Source organism: Oreochromis niloticus, linkage group LG3 (assembly GCF_001858045.2).
Source record: "Oreochromis niloticus isolate F11D_XX linkage group LG3, O_niloticus_UMD_NMBU, whole genome shotgun sequence".
Taxonomy (NCBI): Eukaryota; Metazoa; Chordata; class Actinopteri; order Cichliformes; family Cichlidae; genus Oreochromis; species Oreochromis niloticus.
This window is the reverse complement of record NC_031967.2, coordinates 35,527,879-35,547,572: the sequence shown is the minus strand read 5'-3', so window position 1 is coordinate 35,547,572 and position 19,694 is coordinate 35,527,879. Positions and strand designations below refer to the sequence as shown.

The 19,694-nt window shown below is 39.1% G+C and overlaps 1 protein-coding gene across 3 annotated transcripts; it reads right to left on the bottom strand.

Annotated features, from left to right (window-relative positions):
- Positions 1-9,717: 9,717 nt before the first annotated feature.
- On the bottom strand, positions 9,718-18,209 carry LOC112841685 (programmed cell death 1 ligand 1). Of its 3 annotated transcripts, none has more exons than XM_025902260.1 (4): positions 17,640-18,209; positions 16,730-16,806; positions 12,846-13,205; positions 9,718-10,131 (listed from the first exon to the last, which is right to left on the bottom strand). In XM_025902260.1, the coding sequence occupies exons 2-4, from the start codon at positions 16,791-16,793 to the stop codon at positions 10,016-10,018; spliced, it is 540 nt and encodes a 179-aa protein (XP_025758045.1). In that variant the 5' UTR covers positions 16,794-16,806; positions 17,640-18,209; the 3' UTR covers positions 9,718-10,015. The 3 variants fall into 3 exon arrangements, with proteins under 3 accessions (XP_025758045.1, XP_025758046.1, XP_025758043.1); XM_025902261.1 differs by having other exon boundaries at positions 17,968-18,209; XM_025902258.1 differs by lacking the exon at positions 17,640-18,209 and adding an exon at positions 17,253-17,397.
- Positions 18,210-19,694: the final 1,485 nt, after the last annotated feature.

Below are 19,694 nucleotides of genomic sequence, written 5' to 3'. Positions count from 1 at the left end.
GTAGTGCCTTACCTTTGAATAAGCCGGCTTATGTCCACTCACTTCGACCACTGACTCGTGTCTGCTCGTTCGAGCGCCTCGGACCCTCTCGGTCTCAACCTCCAACTCTCTCTACTCAACCCTCGGCCAATGCATCAAATGTTACGGGTTCGAAATTGAGGATGAGAGTAAAACAATGATGGTCCAGAAGAGGTCAATCAAACAATTGATTTTTAATGAATGCACGCAGCGTGGAGAGGTGCAAACTGCAGAACAGTTGTAGATCTCTGCCCAAAATACACTCTAGATTGCTTTTATAACATCAGGGTATTGTAACGCCCCTTCTTGCGTTTACAAGCACATAATTTGCATGTACAGAACATTCATGTATTTTAAGAATTAAATGCAACATAGAGGTTCCTCCTTGTGGCATACTCTTCCGAATATGGTGATGACCTAAGGCCTTTGAGGTCACCCTGGACTGGACATCCTTCCGTCACCTGTAACTAGGCAAACTCAAATACCACAAGAAGCTGAATACATTCAGGCCTTTACTCAGCTACTATTTTACTGTAACAATATACTCAGCCTATAAGCTTTTAAGATTATAGATTTAACTCAACGATTTAAGTGGTTGTAACTGCACCTGTAATAAACATGTTAATATTAGATTATGATAACCCCTGTAATACAAATTATAACATAATGCCAACAACTTCAATAAATGCTTGGATGAAATGATAATTAATGCAATGATAAAGATGATGGTTATGAACAGTAACCCTAAAATAATTCCTATAATTCTACAGTACTCTTATTTTTGATATTATGAATTATGACAGTTTGTTTTGGTTTCCCAAGTGTTCATTCTGTGCTCCCTCTGTTTTCCGTCGTCCCTGCCTGTGTATCCCCTCTAGTGTGGTCAGGTCCCTGTGTGAAGCCCGCGTCTCGGAGTCTGTGTCCTTGCGTGTGTGTGTTTCCTGTTTTATATTGAAGGTCCGTGTCTTATGTGAATGTGTCCTGCTTTGCTTCCCTGTCTCGTCAGTCCTGATTTCTCCCAGCTGTGCCCTCCTTCTGTGTCTCATTCCCCTCGTTACTTCCCAGTGTATTTAAACCCTGTGTTTCTCTGAGTCAGTGTCGCGTCGTCCCTCAAGCTGTGTGTTTCCTTGTGTGCCTCCCCGTCAAGTGTAAGTTTATATTTCCCAGTTTAGTTTTGTATGCTTTCCCCTGCCAGCAAATAAAGCTGAGTTTTGAGTTCATCCTTCGAGTCTGAGTGTCTGCACCTTGGGTCCTACTCCTGCCTGCCACACAGCGTTTCATGACAGTTTGGTTCTAAAATATGAGTGAAAACAAAAATCCAACGAGGATTCTTGCATATGATGGGTGAAGTCTGTCTTTGACTGTATTGTCCAGCTGATCCATCAAACCCCTAGCAGGTGAACCTTATTCATGACATGGTAACAATGTAAAAAATTAAACTGCAACAGTCTAAATCTAAAGTGCATTCTAAACTCTTCTTCAATAAATTATATGGATGTGCAGTGAGTCATTCAGGACTGTAAAACGTGAACTACAGAACCCAGAGTCTTCATCATTAAATCTGTGGTTGCTTCATTTTTCTATCCTATCTCAGATATGTAACCTGGTGATAGTCACAGTTTACCGTCACCAGCACACAGCTTTAAAACTTCGCTGAGTTTTAGCTCTCAGTGGAGATTAAACACTGGGCATAATTAGGTTCTGTCTGTCGGGTCACGTTTACTTCACTCTTTTATTTACAACTAATCAAATCACTTTGGCTCAGATTAAAGTTACGTTTCATAACTGCATAGTTTTACTGAAGTTTAATGTCTCACTACAGCACACATTAGACTGAACTATTCGCTTTTCTTTATTACAGGAGTGGGGAACTCCAGGCCTCGAGAGCTGGTGTCCTGCAGGTTTTAGAGCTCACCATGGGTCAACACACCTGAATCACATGATTAGTTCGTTACCAGGCCTCTGGAGAACTTCAGGACATGTTGAGGAGCTAATTTAGCCATTTAAATCAGCTGTGTTGGTTCGAGGACACATCTAAAACCTGCAGGACACCGGCTCTCGAGGCCCCTGCTTTATTATCTAGTGTTCATATATATTTTTAACCGTGTATTTTGAATTTAAACTAACATTAAAAATGTGTTTTATACAAGGAGGAAGGAGAAGGTGCATTTCCACCAGGAGGATCAGTGTCTGAAGCAGCATGTTGTTCGTGTATACTGAAAACTCCAGCCTCTAGAAATGATTACATCATCTGTTTTTTAATATTTATTCAACTTGGGGGTGCATGTCCAGATTTCCGAGGACACAGCCACGTCAGACAATTCTTTTGTGATGAAAAACATAAACACTCATATCGCCAGTAAGTCATCGCAGTGCCAGCTGTCTAATTCACAGCAGTTTCCGCAGTAACCATGGTAACCGCGGACCCTGAGCAGATGGAGATGCAAAGAATAATTCACAGGCAGAGCTTAGTTTATTTCTCACAGTTTTTTAATCTGCTGCCTTATAAACACTGTCACCAATCTTTGCATTTTATCATTATCTCATAACACTTGTTTAATCAGCTCCCATCTTTCCTATGGACTTTTTACAGTCTAGAGCAGGGGTGGGCAATCTCAGTCCACGAGGGCCGGTGTCCCTGCAGGTTTTAGATCTCACCTTGGGTCAACACACCTGAATCACATGATTAGTTCGTTACCAGGCCTCTGGAGAACTTCAGGACATGTTGAGGAGCTAATTTAGCCATTTAAATCAGCTGTGTTGGTTCGAGGACACATCTAAAACCTGCAGGGACACCGGCCCTCATGGACTGAGATTGCCCAACCCTGGTCTAGAGTCTCAGATCAACACAGCCCTGCCCTCCAGCACTATCAGCAGCAGGAGCAGCAGAAACACCTCAACAGCAACATTGTACCCATCAGGTAAAACACAGGCTACGTTTGCTTTGCATTGTCCCCACCTGATGACAGTGATATAGTATGATGTCATCCCATATTAGATTCTTGGTGAATGTGGGTTGTCGTTCTTCAGCCTGGTTCTATGTGCTCCTTTTTAACTTTGAGGACCCGCCCCTTTAAACATCTCTGCACAGCCCTGGACATAAGTATTGAAATATTTGTAATTATGATGTGATAAATACATTTAATAGAGTAACACATTAAACATTCACATTATTACATTAGTGAAACATGTAATGTGATTACAGTCTGACTGCTGGAACAGAAGAGTTTAAATATGAGAGAAACACTGCGTTGCTCTTGTTCTGCTCTGAGTCACACTTTGATTTGAACTGTTGATCCATGAAATGTCTTTGCTTACAGTCGAGGGCCACCATCAGCCTGCAGGACACACTTTGAGAGCTTTAACTGTTACACGTGGAGCTTTAATGTTTAGTTGTTAAGATGAAACTTTGCTACAGTGTAATCACATTTTTATATCCTTGTATTTTCTGTTCATGTCAGTATTTTGTTTCATTTTACTGTGTCTTTAAACAGTGATTCAGTGTCAGTTTCATGGTACTTTATGGAGTTCAGTATAGTGAATAAATGTCCTGGTGGGGATTTGCTCCTATATGATAGCAATGCACAGGTTTACATGTACAGTATTACAGAGGAGAGGCATCACCAAATACAGGAAATTACAGGATGTAAGAGAAATTAAATTGAGTTTAACAAAGTTTCTTTTTTAGAAATTCTACATCTACATATTTTATTCCTGTTGGCAACTACAGTTCCCCTCTTGCCCAGATGGTGGTGATCTAAGCTTCCAGAAGCTTTTGATCAGACTGAGGATACATACTGTCTCTCTCCCTCTCAGCACACATATTAACTTCTCCTGAATCAATTCACCAGTGACACTGACTTTAGAGGTGCCAGAGCTGAAGCCATAATCAGTGTTCACTACAAATGATCCTGTTGAGGAGACAGAGAGGGAAAGAGAGGAGCAGACACACTGAGAACTGGAACAAATCTGTTGTTGAGCTTTAAAGAAAATCCTGCACTTTGATTTACTCTCAAAACAGTGCACATATTAAAGTCCTCACTTCATTGTGGTCTGACCGCTTTCTGTGCAGAGTGTTTGTGAGCCGTGAAAACTTTTTTTTTTTTTACAAACCAGCATTTGTCCCCAGTTTTACCTCTTAAAGCGATGACAGCTGACATCACCTTTGTAACAACTTCACCTCAGTAAGTGTTAAAAACTAAAACAAATGTAGATGCACAGAAATGACCAAAAACGTGCTGTTTGCACTTTAGTTATTTTGTTGTGTAAGTTACCGCCTGAACATTAAAAGCTTGAGAAGCTCTTTAGTCTTTGATGGTGCAGAAATGTTTACGTCACAAGATGGCGCCACTTCATCAGATAAACTAAAGGGAAAACCCTGATGTTCGATAAACCACATTGGTTTAAAAACATTTTTAACTATTATCATGTTTACAGCGTGTAGAAGATTAGTTAGTTAAAATGCTATGCTAATATTTCTTAAATTTATTAATATATTAACTTAGGGAAACTCTCAGCAACATCAGAAATGGATTTCAGAGACAACTCCACGTTTGAGCTTCACTCAGATAAAAAAACGAGACGCTCACAGTCAGTGTTTATAGGTTTTCAGGCACTTTGTCTACAGCTTTCAATAAAAATCATCTCTTCCACTGACTGTTATAAATTACCCCCTCTGTATTCTGACACAAAGGGATCATATCAGTAGGCACACTTGTGGACGTGTATGATGTATTTTGTGCCGCACTCCCTCTTGTTTCATACGCCTTCTTGTGTGTCTTCTTTCTGAATTACAGCTTTCAATAATCACGAGCTTCAAAGCACGAGGGCGGAAGGAAGTCCCCCCAAATTTACCGCGTGTCTGTCTGCTCTAACCACCTTTCTTTTGTGACTAAAAAGAGAAAGCTGTTTAAATGCTGAAGTATCAGTTTTATCACAGCTGTCGAATGTTTAAAGGAGTCACGTCACTGCAACTCTAACGCAGAAAGTAATGTGCTCAATTATTTATAGCTTTAGGAGGGGGGTATCGGAATCGTCACTTTGGGTAGATGAGTTAAAGATGTGAGAGTAGTGCCAAAAATTTCTCTCTGTCCTAAACACTTCACATATTCCTCTCGCTGAGACTGATCGGTGTCGTAGGTTTAGTTGGTGTTTTAGATTTACAATTATTTTAAACAGTTTGTTAAAACGGATGTTTTCATTGTGTGATTCATTTCTTTTGTTTATTCTTTGATCATTCTGTTTGTGTTTTGCGGCTGTTGTTGAAACAATTTTCTCCTGCGGTTCGTTTTTCATGTAGTTGCAGTTTTGTTTTCCCAATTCGCCAATTCGTTCAGGCTAATAGATGTACACGACCAGGAGGGCATCATGTGAAGGGGACTCTTTATTTTATTTTATTTTTTGTGTGTTCGTTTATTTTGTGTCATTTCTCTGTTTAAATCTGCGACTTATAACTCAAATCCCTTTTAGTAACACCAGGTTTATTCGCAGTGTGTGGCATGCATGTGAACTCACTGTGGTGCTTCTGAAACAGGGTGTGACTATTTGCAGTGCAGTGACACTTCCTTTCACTCTTGGTTTAAGGTGTCCCAATTACAGCTGGGATACTAGCAGTATATATTAATGGTCCTGTCCTTTAGTTATTTTATATTTTATGATATATTGACACCTGCTACAAGTGTGTTTCACTATTATGATATTCTGGAATTACATAAATATACAGACAACAGACTCTCTCACTGTAGTCTAATGTTGTGCAGTTACCAAAGGGAGCTCCCATTTAATGGGAGTACCCTGCACATTGATTGAATTTGTGATATTTTCATTTGGTTTTTAATTAAATAAAACAACAAAACATCTTCTGTCTGTTTACCTCATGGATTTTAGTCCAGATTGAGTTAGATAACAACAGAATAGCTTCATATAAGTCTGCATTACAGATGTTGATATGATTAAAAAAAATGAAAATTGCATATGATTAAAAAGTTCAATTTAGGTCTGAGTTTACAAACAACAGCTACCCCTCCAAACTGCTCCATGCTTCACAGTGGGAACCATGCTTGTAGAGATCTGTTCATCTTTTCTGTGTTGCACAAAGACACGGCGGGTGGAGCCAAAGATCTCAAACGTGGACTCATCAGACCAAAGCACAGATTTCCACTGGTCTGATCTTCATTCCTTGTATTTCTTGGCACAAACAAATCTCTTCTGCTTGTTGCTTTGCCTAATAGTGGTTTCTTAGCAGCTATTTGACCATAAAGGCCTGATTCACTCAGTCTCCTCTGAACAGTTGATGTAGAGATGTGTCTGATACTGAAACTCTGTGTGGCATTTATCTCTGCTCTAATCTGAGGTACTGTTAACTTGTGATTTCTGAGGCTGGTGACTCAGATGAATTTATCCTCAGCAGCAGAGATGAGTCTTGGTCTTCCTTTCCTGGGGCAGTCCTCATGTGAGCCAGTTTCATCATAGTGCTTGATGGTTTTTGCGACTGTACGTGGGGACACGTTCAAAGTTTTAGCAATCTTCTGAACTGACTGACCTTCAGTTCTTAAAATAATGATGGATTGCTGTTTATCTTTACTTAGGTGATTGGTTCTGGCCATTATATGATTTCTAACAGTTGTCAAATAAACCTGACTTCTGCACAACTCAACTGATAATCCCAACCTCACAAAGAAGCCAAGCATTAAAAAACATTGAATAATCTGTACAATTTTGTCCACCAACAATAGTCTATACAGAAAATTGTCTCCTCTGTTCTTACGTGTACATATCCTAGATTCTTTTTTACTACCTTTATATTTAGATTTATTTTTATTTATACTGTGTAGTCCGGTGGCAAGTAAATGCACCGAAATTCCGTTCTGATGACAACTAACTGGTGTGTTTTGAATTACAATACAGTCTCTGTTCTGTTCTGTTCTGTTTTATTCTATTCTCATCTAAAAAGCTGATAGTGTCAAAACTGTAAAATAAAAATTGTCAGTCAGATCACTGAAGTTCTACTATTACCCAGTAAAATTGGTAAGGCACACTTTGAACTGTTTAACAAACAATCACATTTTATATTTCTAACAAAGTTGGAAAGGTTAGTCATATGTTTGGATTTAGAAATGATTAATGAAAATTGTCACTGTACTTAACGCCTCAGCTCTGAGTCATAATGCAATGAATAATCTGTTGTAAAAAAACAGACAGCCACTGAAAAAGACATTCATAACTGTATAACTCTGTCAAATAGGTACAAACAGGTGTTTTCTTTGAGGAATGGGCACTTGTTTAGTGGATAAAAACTTATTCAGTTTCAGTGCAAAATGAAAACAAATCTGGAACAAGACTGAATCTTGTTTCAGATTATGCAAAACACAGAAAACAACAAATGAGCCTAAAAAAAAATGTAATACAAATTATTGGTTGTGGTCATAGTGAATTTGGGATTCATCAGTAATAGAGACACTATTACTCAATTTTACACAAAAACAGTTTAAACGTTGTTCCAGTCATGTGATCTGTATTTCTTCTTCAGCTCCTGTGAGAAGACAAAAACATCCGGTGGCTGTTGTTTATCCTTTCTATAAAGATTTGAAAACAATTCAGACTATTAAACTATAATAATACTACTAATATTATAGTTATAATAATAATAATCTAATATAATAATATAAGAGCAGTTATACCAGTAATAATATTACATAACCCGTCTTCTGTTGCATCGTTTCACTTGAACTCCTGTTACTTCTCATCCTGAAAAGGAGATCTAGACATGTCTCTTTATTTTTATACAGTTTTTGTTAGTACAGTTTTACAGTTGATCATGTACTGTACTTCTACAAACTCCTAAAATCAGTGCCCTCAGAGTCTACCCACTTTGCAGTGCACCCTCACAATCTCCACATCCCAATAAAGTTGGTGACAGATCAGCTTTTTCTCAGTAGGTTTGAGGTATTTTATTTTTCAAAACTAATAAAGACAGCTTAGGCTGAGATATGTTTGAGTAAACCTCCACAAATTGTGGATCATTTCCCATTTAGTGCATCGTTCTCAAACCCTGTCTCCAGTTTTGCTGGTAAACAAATAACTGAGGCTGAGGTATGTGTGAGGGTCGATCTCGTTGTCAACCTCTGCTAATGATGATGGTCCAGTTTCGAAGGTTTATAAAAAAGGAACTGGACACACCATGACACTACAGTTCAAGCAGACATGCCACAGATTAATCTGAAACTTTCACTGAAACTCAGTGAAACTTTCCTGCTGTTCTGCTGCTTTTCTCTGAAATTTCTGAAAAACAATGTGCCATCATTTTTTTTTAAATCAGTGTTCATTCAGTTGATTACAAAGAGGTGATGGAATAAAGACCTCGAGGATCTAACACTGGAATTAAGACCAGAGGGATTTACTATGGTTCAACAAAATGCTCAGAAAAATCTAACACCCCAGTCAGAGACCAAAAAAAGGTTATTAGAAAGTATAACGGCAACAAATAAGGTGAGAGAGCATCTTATTGGTTAATCTTATGAATTAATGAAGCTCCCTTTGATAAAACATGAGGTAAAACATATTCCACTAAGTAATTAATCTCACTCATTGCACCTCTCTGGTCACACCAACAACTTGAAAAAAACGTCCAGCAGACATTACAGTGTCTGGTGGATGATTAAAATCTGGACAGGAAATCCCAGTTAATATTAACATGCCATTACAGAAAGAGGTTAACTGAGAGGGTAATCTGTAATGGATGACTCCTCTGGACCAATGTAAAGTGGATAATATGAGGTAGAAACATGTCAAGGAAAAAAAACATTCATCAAATTACTGATTCCAATCAAGTCTTTGTCATCAGCTGTGAGCAAAGTGCATTCTTCTTAAGGTCAATGATGGATAAACACTGATCGGTGAACTTCATAACACTAGTTTGCATTAATGACAAACGGCAAACTATTTTGACCATGTTGAGCTTTGAAGCAGAGCTGCATATAAACCTTTATAAAGTCTAAACTGCTCCATAGAAGAAGATGGTTTGGAAACAGAAGCTGATACGAAAACACTTCTATGTAAACTGAAGGAGCTCCATTAGCACCAGAGTTAATTATATTTTTAACTCCTTCAGTACAAAAACATAAACTTATAAAGCTGAGGTAGCATTAAAACTGTAAGAACTATAACAAAGCAGCTGCTTACCCTTTTACTTTCAGTTTATGGTTAGCATTTGTGCTAGCCACACAGTGTACCAATGAAAAATAAATACATTGTGTGAATAATGACAATATTGTGGTGTGAATAACAATCCAGCGAGGATGAACGAACATGTTTCAGATTTGGGATAAATAGTGTTTTTGGTAAAGTGATGATTTAAGTGCAATACTGTAAATTTCTGCTGCTCATTCCTGTGCAATATCCCATCTGCCCTCCCGTCATATTTCTTTTCAAGATTTTCTTATTTAATCACTAGTGTACATATATTTATATTTATAGATACATATATATTTAGTCATCTTTTCTCTTTTACCATGTCTCTCTAAATATTTTGTTCTTTACTATTTTTCTATTTGTTATTTTATTTTATTATATTATATTTTATTATATTTTTTCCTACTGTATCATGCTGCTGAGAGACCGCTGCTTGTCAAACACATTTCATTGCGATGTTGACCCTGTGCTAACTTGCATATGACAAATAAAACTGAAACTGAAAACTGATTAAACTTCTCTTTTTCACATGTTTTAGTCTAAACATAACAACATGGGATGCAGCAAGTCAGGGTGTAAAAATAATGGAAAAATCATTGAAAAAAACAAACAAACTTGGGAATAAAAGTGCATAAGTTTGAGTTAAATATGGGAGAGTGAAGGATGATGTAAGTGTGCACTGCTCTGTGGTACAGCTCTGAGGAATTGTGACAGTACTTTAAAAAAAATGTCAGCAGCCTCATTACAGTCAGAGCTGACCTCAGGAGTGATCTGTAATGGGCTGCTACTTCACATAAATACACAGCAGTTATTTACAAAAAAGTACAAAAATCGCCACTATAAACAAAGCTGGCACTGCATATAGGCTGCTCCTCCCACTCCTCACTGGTGTTGATGTCTCTGCCACAGGTTTCTTGAAGGCAGCTGGGAAGACATTGAACAAGCATGAGTGACTGGATCAATAAATATGAACTTCTGAGAAAACCTAGGTGCTAGTTAATAAAATGGAGTGTTTGGTAGCTTAAAAAACGATGTCTTGGATAAGGGGGGAAAGACTATGTACTAGGATTACACAACACAAGTCCTTTCTTCCGTTTCCTTGGTGTGTGAAAACTATTTCCAAAAACCACAAACTGGCCACTGCACTCATTACATCTTGCTGCCAGGTTGGACCATCATTTGCCTTTAGAGTTGCCTCAGTTCTTCTTGGCATAGATTCAACAAGGTGCTGGAAACATTTCTATGAGAATTGGGTCCATGTTGACATAATGGCGTCACACAGTGACTGTAGATTTGTTAGCTGCACATAAATTATGTAAATTTAATTTTTTTTTAAATCCAACATCAGTGTCTGACCTCACAAATGTACTTCTGGAAGAATAGTCAAAAATTCCCATAAACACTCTTAAACCTCGTGGCAAGCCTTTCCAGAAGAGTTGAAGCTGTTACAGCTGCAAAGGGTGGGCTGACATCATATTAAACCCTGTGGTTTAAGAATGGGATGTCACTCAAGTCTATATGCACGTGAAGGCAGATGAGCAAATACTTTTGGCGATATAGTGTACAGCCCAGTTTGATCTTAAGTGGGTGGGGCTAGTGAAACTATAAAGCCGTTTAACCAGACATGGCAGGAGTTACCCTCTCCATCATCAAAGCTTTCATTAATGATGTGCTAAACAAGGTATTAACAGTTTCTCACATCATACATACTCATGAGTTATGATGATAAATGAAAGTGCTTCTGTACTTGCGAATGCTGCCTGTTTCCACAATAAGCGCAGACTGATCACTGATCTCAGAGCAGTGAAACTGGAGCCAGCAGTAGCTTGGCTAGTACAGTAATCTCCAGTTGTTTCTCTCTTTGATAGAGATTGCACCTTACCATTGTGCTCTTGTTCTGCCGTGCATTTAAAAAAATGTATGTGCACATCTGTCAGGGTACCTGAGTGGTTGACCTTGTTTTTTTCTATTTGGACTTTTGTCACTGTTTAGTTTCCCGTGTATGTTTCCAGTTTTATTGTGATAACCTCTTGTCTTTGTGCATTATGTTTAGTTCTACTTTGTCTGGGTCATTAGGGTCACTAGTTAGATTTATTCCAGCTGTATTCTCACCTGTTTCCAACCCTCCTCATTATCCAGTTCTTTTAAGCCCTCAATGCCCCTGCATTTGGGTCCTCTCTCCATTTTCCACCCACTAAACGTGACAGAATGATGAGACCTGTGACGCGAACACGGAATGGACCCAGCGGACTCTGAACTATACGAGCTGCAGCAGTCAGCGCTTTCCTTTTTGGAAACTTTGGGACTTGTCTGGCTCTGGGAGGGTCCTTGAAGGCACTGTGCTCCTCCACCTGCTGCTCTGCCTGCACCAGAGGGCATTATTTGCTAATCTTCGGCTGCTCACTCTTCCGCCTCTCAGCACCCTGCATTTCTGCCTGCCACCTGTTCAGTACCCAGCTACATCCATAAAGACTGTTCCGCCCTCTGAGGCTTTCACGAAGGACATTTATGCCTTTGAACCTGATCATTTCTCTCCTCCTTTGGTCATGTCAGAACCTCTCTCACTGCCTGTTTCTGCTCGCAAAGTGGTTCGGACCCAACCTACTACTACTACTTTAGTTTCCTGGCTTATGGTTGCTAGGGCACAGCCAGTCCCTGTCCTGGTTCCTAGAGAGGCTAGGGCTTAGCATGTCCCCGGACCCGTGCCAGTTCCTCAGGTGGGGGAAACTAGTTGCCTGCTCCCATAGCGAGGGCAGCTGAGACCCAGTCCACTCCTTCACCCGTACCTGTTCCTCGGGTGGGGAGGGCTGGTGTCCAGGGAGTTCCTACGCCTGTTCCTGCTCCTAGGTTTAGGGAGGCCAGGACCCAACCCATCCCTGTACACTTACCTGTTCCTCATGTATCTGTAATAAAACCTTCTTAGCCAGCCTGGAGTCCTGCATTTGGGTCATCTCTCCATATATTGTGAGTGTATGGGCATCAGCCAAGATGGCTTGTGAAACTGCTTACTTGTTGAATTCAGTTGTGTAAAGAGCAGCAGGTCAGCTGAACACATCATGTACACTAAGAAAACCTACTGAAGCTCATATTAATTATGTAAGTTGTGATTATTTTCCCCATTCTGAGACACTACACAGATCTTAGGGTTTCCCCACCTGCTGAATCCCACTGTAATCCCTGACCATACTAATTTTCCTGTTTAGGAGGTAAAGTTACTCTCTACAATGTAGGTAGCACGAAAAAATGTTGTTTTTTTTCTATAAAATTTACTGCATGTATCCTACATAAACAGATTGAAACAGAGTACATTCATTACAATTCTAATATTATATTTTGATAATATAGCATGGGGTTTAGTTACCGTTTCTTTCAAGGGGATACTTTTAAAGTATTAAGTAATATTAAGTTGGCTATGTAGATATTTTAACATACACTTTGTGAATTTCCCCAACCTGAAATGACACATTTGTTCTTTCTTTTTATTAATTTATTTTTTTACTGTGATAAAGCTGGAAAAATGTCCCTTAGTGTAAGAAACACACTAATTGGGTATCCCTTGATTATCCAGGTCAAAATATTTCTTTCCTGTTTTGTTATTGTGCTGGATACCAACAAAGGAGCTGGTGATGTCGTCTTACCTTTAACATTGAGGTCACATGTTTTGTAGCTACTTTCTCTGTTAAGGACAATCATACAGTCATATGTCCCCGTGTCGTTAAGCCTTACATCGGTTAAAAGACATTCAAGCCTTCCTTTCCTGGCTAGCCGTGGATCACAATGTAGTCGCCCTCTGTAGTTCTCATCTGGGTACACTTCAGTGTCAGTGTCACTGTTATAGAAGAAAATCTGTGTCGTCCTTATCACATTCATTAGGTCTATTAGCAGGGAGTCAGGAGGCCTGTTGGTGTCAAAATGGAGCAGCCAGATCATTGTGACGTTAGTGTTTTCTTCTGCACGGTAGACCTCCTGTTCTGCACTTACAGTGAATTTAGTCTGACCTGCAGGGGTTAAAAAGAAACCAACACAGAATCATTAGGAGTAATGAAAAAATTCTCAAAACTAAATGAGTATATAAGCAAATACCGGACAAATCAAGCCTTCAGACTGGGCGTTTAAACTCATTAAGCACACTGACAAGCTCAGAATTTAGACTGCTCTAAAGAAAAGAAATCCAAATACATTTTTTAAAGGTTTAAAATATGTACATGTCTGTATGTGTACATGTACACACCCTAAAAACAATCCATCAAACCTGTTACCACCACTTGATTAAATGCATGGCTGTAAGAGAAAAACTCAAATTTATTATTGAGATAAGTCTTCTGAGCTGTTGGGTTCTGTTGACTTAATAATTTTGGTAATTGCATCAACCTAATATTGCACTACCACATGTAAGTAATGCTACTATTTAGCAATGTCATTTAGCCATTTTGAACTTTAGCATATGAATGGATAAGACTTATATACATATATTATAAATTTTGCTATCTAATTTCAATCACTTTTTTTTTTTTTTTTTACCAAAGTTAGAAGCCTTTAAACTGTGAATACGTGTGTGAGAAGGGGTCCTGTAGAGTTGGTCTGTTTGCCTCACTCGTTCTGTCTTTATAAAACTGGCCTAACACTATACATTATATTATATTGTAAATTATTTCGGTTACGCTTGTGATAAAGCTTAACTGAAGTATTGCTCTTGATCTTAAGACCAGTATCTATCACTATTACTTTTCTTGGAATAGTTGCGTTTTGGGAAATACTATGTTAATATGACAATATTAATAATATCAGAATCCTTTATTAATCCCTAACGAAATTATGTAAACAGTTCCCATACCAGGAGTCAAACCTAGGCCAACTGGGTGAAAACCAGAAGGCCTAACCGCCAGACTATATGAGAATTTGTTAATAAGCTTTTAGTAGTATGATCCTGGCAAAGACTATGTGACTCTACTTGTCATTAAAACTTTATATAAGCAATGTGTGCTTTGAAAAGAAAATATTTGTGAAGCCTGGCATTTTTTTGTAAAAATGGTCGAAGTTTCATGGGGAAATAACCACTGCAAGCCTTGAATCTACTTTTATGGCTAAACGTGACCACTGGACCCCAAAACTGATGGACGTAGTTTCATCAAGGAAAGTGAGAATCGGGCAGATCAATGACATGCTTCTTGACGTATGATAATTATTAAAACTTTGGCTTCAAAATTCAATTTGTTGGCAGTCACCTACATAGTTTATACTTATTTGAATACTTATAGTTTTTTCTTAAATGGCACAATCGAAGTACCCATCCACTGAACCTGGGAGAGAAGGAAGAGAACTTTTTCATGGAGTTTGGTGTAAGTAAGTTAAGGACCTTGGGAAGAGAAGCAGGGTAGCATGGTGGTTAGCACTGTTGCCTCACAGCAAGAATGGCCTGGGTTCAATTCCACTCCTGCTTCCTCTTACAGTCCAAAGACAGGCAGTTAGTGGGGACAGGTTAATTGGAAACACTAAATTGCCCATAGGAGTGAGTGTGATTGGTTGTCTCCTGTCTATGTGTTAGCCCTGCGAGAGGCCCTAAGCCAGCACCAGTGCCCCCTGCCCGCGATCCTGAAAAGAATAAGCGGAAGCAAATACATGAATGGGAAGAAAAGTGACTGGGTTTCTTGGAGACATTTGACTTCTCAGTGTCTTTATGAAACTTAAAGGACTCCACTCGGTTTTCTTTCCAAGCTCCTTAAATTACCATGGCCTGGATGACTGAGAACCTTCAGGAATTCAGCATCTTGAACAAAAATCAAATCCACACTGATCACAGTGTGGATTTGCTCCTGCAATACTTAAATTTGTTATGAGTCCTGGTGTCATCCTGGACAGAACTCTTTCCTTCACAGCACATACAGTATAAATAATATCACTCGGTCTTCCTATTTTCATCTTCGTAATATTAACCTCCTTCGTCCTTCACTCACTCCAAACAGTACTGTCATTCTTATCAATGTTCTTGTCACATCTCGTTTAGATTACTGTAAGCTTCCTCAAACAAGCCTTCATGTTGTTCTGCCCCAAGACTTTGGAACGCACTTCCACCAGATCTCCAGACCACAAACTCTCTCACCACTTTTAAATCATGTCTCAAAACCCATTCATTCAGAACTGCATACCCTTCATCATGACTCCGTCTTAGTCACTTTAGGTCACACATTAATCAATAATCACCCCATATCACACGCATGTCAGTGGCCCGTTCAGCATAGGTGTTGGGCATTGCAAAAGGCTCCTTAAAAATTGTAAATAATGAATTTAGGGCTTCACTTAATCATTTCAGTGTCTGCATGACAAAGTAGAAGTAGAAGAAGTAGAAGTAGAATAGGGAAACAAATTTAATAACAAACTGGATATTTCTAATTAATTATTATAACTTGAGTTAGTTATCTTAACCAAACATCTGCTTTGGGGGTATACATATACATATATATACAAAAAACTTGAATTTTACAGTGTTTATTTATTGGATAAAATAAGTTAAATGTCACCGTTATTATTGTCCAGCCGGAAACAGGCCAGGGGTGTCAAAATTCAGAGGGTGCGTCCACCTGAGGACCCGGCCTTCGTGATCTAAGTGGGCCGAGAGTTCATTTACTAATCCTTGTTAGTAAATGAACTCTGTTATGCACTGCACAATACTGTCAATGGTGTGGTTATGAAAACTGTTTTGAGTCCTGTATGTGTAAAATTGATTTTAAACGTTTTTTTACTGCATTATATAAAAGAAAGATGCAAGACTTTAAGAAGTTCGGAGTGCATAGAAAGTTAACATGTACTGAACACTTGCTTGAAAGTAGTCCATTTGCTAAATGTTTTTTGTAAGTGGTGTTAACATTTTACAGATTCAGCACATTTGTTACTGTGGTGTTAAATACATAAAGACTGATTGTGTAAATTCGCTTTGGTGACACAAATGATTTACTGAAGGCTAATGTGTTTATACATTTTGGGGAAAACAACATTTCTAGTTTATTTTCAATGTTTAAACATAAAGTGTTGAAAAATCTACAGTTACAAAAAAAATCTTTAATTGCTTAGACAATGTTGAATTCATTTATTTAAGCTTAATTTATTTAATAACCTATTACAAATACAAAAACAAGAAAAAGCTCAAATAAATGATGATGAAGAAAATCAGCAAGTTAAATTTTTTAAATGATTAATTTAAAACTTTTGTAATTACTGTAATTAATTGCATAACAAATTAAATACTTTTAAATAATGTAGAAAAAAAATTGTTAAGGAACATAATAATTGGTTAACTTAAAAACATTTTAAGGTGTTTACTCAAAAGCAAGTAAGGGTTCATTAGAATGACTTTTGATTGTAGAGACAAAATTCCCTTAACTTTATATAGTTTGGGGGTTCAATATAATTTTGAAATAAATTGTCGTAACTCAGAAAAATTAATTGAAACTGACATTTTTTTTAGCTTACACATTTATTTTAGAATGTGTAAGCATTAGAAACAGAAACATTAGCAGCTACTCACCGACTACAGCACAGAAGAGAGTCACTGTTAATGCTGAGAGGAAGAGAGCTGTGCAGCCTGGCATTCTTCATTGAGCCCTAAAGTGTGAAACCGCAGAACGAGAACATTTAACTACATCATTATTTACAACATTTATTAAATAACTCATATCACAGCTGCAGTAGACAATCAAGTATTTTATTATATAGTGCAGCTTAGATTATCAGCTGTTATCTAATACATTTATTCTGACACGTTTTTTGTTGTTGTTTTTTATCCTTTCTGGACATCTGGCAGGAACACAGGCAAGCAACACATGGAAGGAGCAGAAAATAATTTAGGCCTAGTCGATGCAAATGCAAATGAGTGCAAGGTGGAGAAATGCAAACGACGTTTTTTCATTTAGTCGTGGTGATGTTTTCGTGGGTTTCAATTTCAGGCCACTGTTGTTATAACATTTCATTTAAAGCATACAGATGTCAGGAAAATCGGGAGATTTCATAACACTGTATGATGCAGCAGGCCTCTGCACAAATGTACTTACTGCCGTGTCTTTGTTTCCCGACTCGGACGCAGAAGCAGCGCAGGCTCAACAAAAAGAAACCCAAACTTTGATCGTTCTCTCAAACGTTCTGCGGTAGAATCCACATTTCTGCTCATCCAGAGCTCAGACTTTATGTCAAGCTGCACATGGCTGTTTTCAACGAGAAAAAACTTTCAGGACTTCCTCGTTAGTTCAGCCGAAAAGCCCTGCCCACCCTTTCAAATTTGCACACGTCTCAAGACCGTTTCATAAGATTCCCCTAAAATTCATAATTACAGCTGTCCAACACACTCAATCAAACACGGTCTAACCACCGTATAAACGTCATCTTTATTGACTGAACAATCTGTAACAGCGTTTGACAATATTTCAAAATAATCACTTTACATTTAAAGCATCCGGTCCCTACATCTGTCTGTTGTTACATCTGTTTCACGCGTGTTTTGCTGTGGTTCCCCGTTATGTAGCAGGCGGGCGAGGCTGTGACTTTCGGGATTTCCCTACACACTTGTTAAATAGCGGAGTGGTAGACGTCTGTTGTCAGAGTATTGTCTGAGCCAGTGGTAATGAGTCAGTCGTGGTTCGTGTGGAAATCCTCCAGTAATCAAACTCTTTTTGGGATTCCTTCTCGCCTGTTTTCCTGTCACCTTGCTTCGCTGTCACCCCAGCCGTCCACAACCTGAGGATCACTTCCACGCTCCCCAGTCTTCCTTACCGTGCTTCCTTCGTTTGTCTCCTTTGGATGTCAGTCATCCTGCCCGCCTACACTATCATCGACCCACGCCTACCCCGCCACGAGGTCCACGCACCCCGTCCGAGTCCTCAGTAAATGTGTGACAAGTAAGCGCTCCAATTTTTAGACTGAAAAAAGAAGACTGACCACCTTCTTGGATTTATGTGTTTTGAATTTAAGTGTTAATTTGACTCAGTTGTTTAAGTTGCTGCCAAAGTAAAACATCTGTGTGCAACCGAAGTCTCTCACCTTTCCCCGTTTACTAACGCTCGAGTGTCTCCGTGCGCGTGCTCCCTCGCCCCCTTATTGTTTTTGTGTTTTTCGCTCTAAATAAATCTGTTTCACTACTACCAAGCGTGTCTGAGTGATCTGCTACCGGGGTCCACCTGTGTTATTTTTTAACAACCGTTTGATGCATGGTTAGGACACATTATTCAAAAATACTTTGTATACTCCTCATCCAGCACGTGGACGGACAGGAAGTTCATACAGTCTGGGTGAAATGAAATAAATGTAGCTGCAGACAGAGCATAGAAATAACGTTAAAGTGTCGAAACTTGTTAGTTGTTTGAGGAGTCACATGAGTATATATGTCACCAGTTTAATGTTTAATCAGAATCAGAAATAATAATGATGCTTTACTGCTTTGAATGGTTTCTGTTTTGCAATTTAGCAGAACAAACAACAAACATATAAAACAATATTAAAAGCTCATATTTCACATTTCCTCTTTTACCACAGTGGGAAGGGCCTTGAACTTTGTGTGTGTGGGCGTGTGTGTGGGTTGCGGGGAAGGGGAACTATGTGTTCTAACCAATGACCATAATTTAACTGTACAAAGTGTGTCAGTCTTGTCAGGCACAACCAGAGTTCAGCGAATTTATCCAAATTCAGTTCATTGAGGTTTTCAAAGACTTGGGTTTAATGTATATTGCCGCTATTATCAGTGGCGGCTTTTGATATGGGCGACATGGGCCGTTGCCCAGGGCTGCATCGTGGTGCAACATGCATCCAAAAAAAAAAAACAGTTGCCCGCACCCATACTGCCCCGACATCATGCCAGTGCATTCTGGCGATTGCCGAACGGTTTTCTATCGCCCATTTGCGTGGAGTAAGGGTGCCCTCCATTCATGAGGTGCGCCTGCTGCTTGCTGCACAGGGAGGAGAGGGGCGGGACGGTGGGGATGCTTTGGCTGGCTGGAGTGGCATTTAATAAACAACTAGCAAAATAAAACAAAATAAAAGCAAACCAACAAACTAGGGCTATCAAGGTTAACGCCGTCATCACGATTAAGGCGATTAGAATTTTTAACGCAATCAACCCATCTGCAGCGCAGAATGGACAAACTTTGAGGGAGGGAGTGCACCAAAACAGGCTAGGACCACCCCTGGCTATTATCTACAGCTGACCCGAACTGTGGCGATTAGGAGGTTGAAGGTTTCACAGTCACGGGGTAAACCCCACAACGCCAACCTGGGGAATTGGGTGAAACTCCCCAGGGCGGCATCGTGGTGGGGGCGTTTGAAACACTGCACATTACTAAGAAGGCACCCAGGTCTGTAACACCTGAGACACGGGCGTGGTTCAGAGTGTAAAATAAATAATTTATTAACAGAAATGTAAAACAGACATCGGAAGAGCCAATAATTTATTTGCATGTGTACTGTTAGCGGATTCAGGCTTACCAGTGGGCGATGCATAAATAACC